This window comes from Arachis hypogaea, chromosome 4, assembly GCF_003086295.3.
Source record: "Arachis hypogaea cultivar Tifrunner chromosome 4, arahy.Tifrunner.gnm2.J5K5, whole genome shotgun sequence".
In the NCBI taxonomy this organism is placed as follows: Eukaryota; Viridiplantae; Streptophyta; class Magnoliopsida; order Fabales; family Fabaceae; genus Arachis; species Arachis hypogaea.
Window position 1 is genome coordinate 8,104,561 of NC_092039.1, and position 4,744 is coordinate 8,109,304.

The 4,744-nt window shown below is 35.9% G+C and overlaps 1 protein-coding gene across 28 annotated transcripts; it reads left to right on the forward strand.

The window, feature by feature from the left end:
* Positions 1-323: 323 nt before the first annotated feature.
* LOC112796131 (nucleolin 2) lies at positions 324-4,354 on the forward strand. 28 transcript variants are annotated; one of them, XM_072234990.1, is made up of 9 exons: positions 324-892; positions 1,389-1,554; positions 1,895-1,981; positions 2,080-2,124; positions 2,369-2,486; positions 2,942-3,030; positions 3,161-3,243; positions 3,337-3,428; positions 3,933-4,354. In XM_072234990.1, the coding sequence occupies exons 3-8, from the start codon at positions 1,932-1,934 to the stop codon at positions 3,345-3,347; spliced, it is 396 nt and encodes a 131-aa protein (XP_072091091.1). In that variant the 5' UTR covers positions 324-892; positions 1,389-1,554; positions 1,895-1,931; the 3' UTR covers positions 3,348-3,428; positions 3,933-4,354. The 28 variants fall into 28 exon arrangements, with proteins under 28 accessions (XP_072091091.1, XP_072091095.1, XP_025694233.1 ...); XM_072234994.1 differs by having other exon boundaries at positions 352-900; positions 1,467-1,554; positions 3,595-4,354; XM_025838448.3 differs by having other exon boundaries at positions 352-900; positions 1,467-1,554; positions 3,375-3,428; positions 3,923-4,354.
* The last annotated feature ends 390 nt before the right edge of the window (positions 4,355-4,744 follow it).

Consider the following 4,744-nt stretch of genomic DNA (forward strand, 5'->3'; position numbering starts at 1 on the left):
GGCCAAAAGTAGTCAATGGCCACACTTTTATGAGGGTAGCGACTGAATAGAGATTTTGCCACATTTTTTCTTGCTACGCTTTAAAAGCGTAGCGAAAAGGGTCAATGGCACGCTTTTATGAGAGTGGCAATTGATTGGAGATTTGGCCACGCTTTTTTTTGCTACACTCAAAAAGCGTAGCCATAGAGAAAAAAAGGCACGCTTTTAAAGCGTGGCGACAAAATTTTGTTATAGGGTCATTTTAAAAGCGTGGCCGTTTCCTCCAACTCTTTTGGCACGCTTCAAAAGCGTGGCCAAAAGGTTCCCCAAAGAAAAAAAATTTCAGAGAACTCCCTTCGAAAATACTAAGTTACAATTGCAATACACCATCTACTCTTCCAAACTTTAGCTTTCCCCTTCTTTGAATTGCCCTAGCTCATTCAGATTAAAGAACCCTAAGCCCTCCACGCACGAGGTAACGATTGCTCCTAACCCTAACCTTGTCTTCATTATGCCTCACCCCATCCCACTTTTCATTGTGCCTCACGAAGAACCCCCTGATCGCGATGAAGAGCATCATATCGAAGAACCCTAACCTCTCTTCATTGTGCACTCTGCGAAGAACGTCGTCGGCGCGCGTGATGCTTCTGTCGGCAATCCCTCTTCTGGCACCCGTAACCCTCCTTTGAGTTTCTTCTCTCTTCTCTCGACACTCTCTCCCTCAAGCTCACTGTGGCTCACCTCTCTCACGGCTGGTCTCGCCGTCGACCTCTCTCTCTCTCTCTCTCTCCAGTTTCACGCTTCTCTCGCGGCTGTTTCAGACTTAAGCTCGTCGCAAGCTCTGTCGCTCTCTGTCACCATCGCAAGCTCGTCTTCTTGCTTAGGCTGTCAACGCTTCCTTTGTCATGAGTTGGTTCGTGGGTAGGGGAGTTTTAGCTTCCTTCGGCCCTGTTATTTCTTTTTCAGTTTCATTATTATAAGCCATCAGTATATCTTGAATTTGTTGTTGAAAGTTGAGATTGTTGCTGAAATAATGATTCAATTGATTTTGTTTTGCTGTAAATCATATTCCGAGAATTTGAATTTAAGTTTTTGTTACTGAAAGCTATTCTACTTAAATTTGTTGTTAAAAATGATCAATGAGCTGAATTTGTTGCTGCTAAGTTGAATTGTTACTGAACATATCGCTGAGCAATTTTTTGTTGTTGGATAACGTCACTGTTCTTTTAAGTAGCAAGTAGGTTTAAACTTGTAATGAAATCAGTGGGATTTATTTTAAAAATTATAGTTTTTAATATACGAATGTTTTAAAAGTGCATGAGTTGGTTATGGCTGTGTTATGTTGAATGTGTTTGTTAAATTGATTTTTATTGTTAAAAAATGAACTAGGTTGCTGTCTTCTTATTAAGGTTGATAAAATTAGGAATTGGGAGGGTCAAATTGAGTTAGATGGAGAAGTGATTGAATTGAGTTACCGCGGCTCGTAGGGGTTCTATTCCCTGGTGGCAATTGCTGAGAGGAAGCGTAGAGAGAAGCTCAGCCAACGGTTCATTGCTTTATCTGCCCTTGTTCCTGGTATAATGTTTCATTTCAAATAAATAAGCATGACTAATAATTTTATTATTTTCAAGGATTTTTTTTAGTTTATAAGTTTTTGGTTAGATTAGAATTTCCAGTATTTATCTTTTTCTTTTGTAATCTCCATCTGATTGCTCGTGTCATTTTTTTCTGGGCCTTAGTTTCCTACTTGTATTATGTAGTGTTAATTGCTATTGTTCTCTCTTCCATTATATTCAACTTGAATTTCTCAATTTAAATATCTGAATTATGTACTATTTTTTTTAAAATATTTTATACTATGTGAACCATTGTATATTATTTTGCTGTGTTCAATTTCTTTTGCTATTCACTGCAGCCTGTAAAAGTTTCAAAAGAAAGCAGTTATAGTTCAGATGACAGTGATGAGGAAGAAGAAAAACCTTCTAAAACTCCTCAGAAAAGTGTAAGCATCTCGCTTTGTATTTTAATATCGCTGTTTGAAGGCTTGTTTTGCTTTGTCTTGTGATTGTGCACTAAATGTATTTTCCTCATGTGAAACAGGCTAAGGATGTCGAGATGGTTGATGCTGACTCAGCGAAGAAAGTTGTATGTTACTGGTCTCATTTTTTTATTCTTTTTAAATGTTCTAATATCTTTGATGGTAATATATCTTTGCTTTGCAGTCTAAAACCCCTTCTACACCTAGTGTTGCAACAGGTGGATCAAAGACACTATTTGTTGGAAACCTGTCATTTAGTTTGCAATGATCTGACTTGTATGTATTGTATATCTTATATTTCCTTGTTTATAGTGTATTTTTTTCTTATGATGTCATGTTACTGTTGTTCAGTGAGGAGTTTTTCAAAGATTGTGGAGAAGTAGTTGATGTTCGTTTTTCAGTTGACGATACTGGGAGGTTTAAACGCTTTAGACATGTTGAGTTTTCTATTGCAGAGGCAGCACAAAGTGTAAGCTATTGCTCCTCAAATATCTACAGAATAATAAGTTATCTGTGGTGGTTGCATAGCTTTTGCTAGCTACTTTTCTAAAACCAGTCAAATATATTAAGTGTTAAAATTAAATAATTTCTTTTTTAGTACTTGTGTTGTTGGAAGTTATTGGCTGCGTTAACTAATTATCATGTTTTTTTTTTATATGAAGTTAATTTAATTGTTGTAATATCATTCATTTTGAAGCTAATTTTTTTTTTCCAACTACTGCCTTGCTATTTCTATGCTGTTAACTAATTGCTATTGCTTTATTGATTTGTTTTCTCCTCCATAGTGTTGTTTGATATGCATCACTGCAATCTATTTTTTGGTTACCCTCCATCCCTTTTTACTTTGAAAAGATGTTTAAATTATGTATTTGTTGATTTATTGGGGTTGTGTATTGATAATCCTTTTGGTTTTCGTACTTGTAGGCTCTTGAATTGAATGAGCATGAGTTGTTAAATCATCCTGTTAGGCTTGATTTAGCTCGTGAAAGAGGTTCATATATCCCTGGTGGCAGGTAATTATTATATCTTCTCCTCTCTCCCTCCTATGCCTCATATCTACTTCTATCACCTTTTTCTCCGCTCCCTTTCATGCCTTGCTTCCACTTATTTCCTTCTCTTTATCCTTTGTAATACTTGTTTCAGTTTCAGCAATTCCTTCCAGAAAGGTGATCAGCGTCAAACTGGTCAAACTATATTCATAAGGGGTTTTGATAAATTTCTTGGAGGTAAATTTATTTCTATCATGTCTGCTGCTGCTTCCCTTGCATGTGTTTCTTTTTGCAATTCATATTTGAATACTGCCAAAATTGTGGTTGCAGATAAGAGCTAGCCTAAATGAGCATTTTGGTTCCTGCAGGGAGATCTCGAGGGTGTCAGTCCTAAAAGATTTCGAGTCTGGAGGTCCTAAATGGTTTGTTTCTTCTTCAAATCCTTTTTCTTTTTCGTTTATTTTTATTGTGAAAGATTTGCTATTTCATTTTTTGTGTATCCTTTTTGTTTCTCAAGTTGGATGCTCAAAATGATTGTGTTACGTGTTGCTTTGAGTTTAGCAAATTGACACCAGGTGTAATTTACAGTTTTGCCTATATCGACTTCAAGGATTTTTCTAGCATGAAGAAAGCTCTAGAACTCAATGAAACTGAACTTGCTGGTGGTTATTACCTCTCTGTTGAAGACAGAGTGTTTATTATTAATTTTGATAGTGTTTATTATTAATTTGACAGAGTGTGGTGTTGGCTTTGATATGATAATTAACTAAACGTTTAATTTCTTTATCCATTTATTTATTATTAATTTTTATTATTTATAGCTTGAGAATGAGGACATGCTCTATCTACTTTCTATTGATGATGATGAAGAGCAGTGCATTCAAATACCATGTTGATTTTTGGTTATCGCTGCTAGTATTTAACAGGTTATGGTGGTTGATGCTGAGGCATACACCTATGATAATGAGGTCATTAAGAAAGCTGAAGCAATGGGGAAGCCCAAAAATCCTGAAGAAGAAGCTACTGTGGAAACTACTAGAGCCATAAAACATCATCAAGAAAGCTGAAGCAATGGGGAAGCCCAAAAATCCTGAAGAAGAAGCTACTATGGAAACTACTAGAGCCATAAAAGCTTCTCAGTTGCTAAATACCATTGAAATCCTGAAGAAGCTGGATGTTGTACGTCTCTTAGCACATAGTGGAGGATGATGATTAGTTTAGTGAATTGGGTGCACATATGTGAGGAGGTTGATCAAAATTATTGTTAGATAGGATGGCAAAGTTATTGGAGTTGTAATTCATGTATTAGGAATACATTGCGTAGTTGTTATCACTTTGATTTTTGATATTTTGTTATACTGTTATGTGATTAAACCTAAGAAGCACAGACACGGACACGGACACGGACACGGACACGGACACGGACACGGGACACGACACGGACACGGACACGGAGACACACCAAAATTAAAATTTTACCGGACACGGACACGGCATATATATATTAAATTTTAAGAAAAAAAATCAAAAGTCATAATATATATCATATATATAATATGAAGTCAAAATTTACAATTGAACTTATAATCACTTCCTAACCCCTCAAAAAAAAAAAAAAAACACATGGAGTATTCTTTAACTATCTTTTGAACTTCACTACTTCCTATTTTCATATCCTTTCCAAAAAAATATGGGGCATCAATTCTAATGATATATCCATGTCATTATGGGGTCGTGT

Bases quoted from the DNA above. Each gene is read 5' to 3' on its own strand.
- LOC112796131 (XM_025838448.3), top strand. From the start codon at position 1,932: ATGACAGTGATGAGGAAGAAGAAAAACCTTCTAAAACTCCTCAGAAAA. The intron at 2,125-2,368 runs GTATGTTACTGG...ACTGTTGTTCAG, and splicing joins CTGACTCAGCGAAGAAAGTT to TGAGGAGTTTTTCAAAGATT. The intron at 3,244-3,374 runs GTAAATTTATTT...TGGTTCCTGCAG, and splicing joins TTTTGATAAATTTCTTGGAG to GGAGATCTCGAGGGTGTCAG.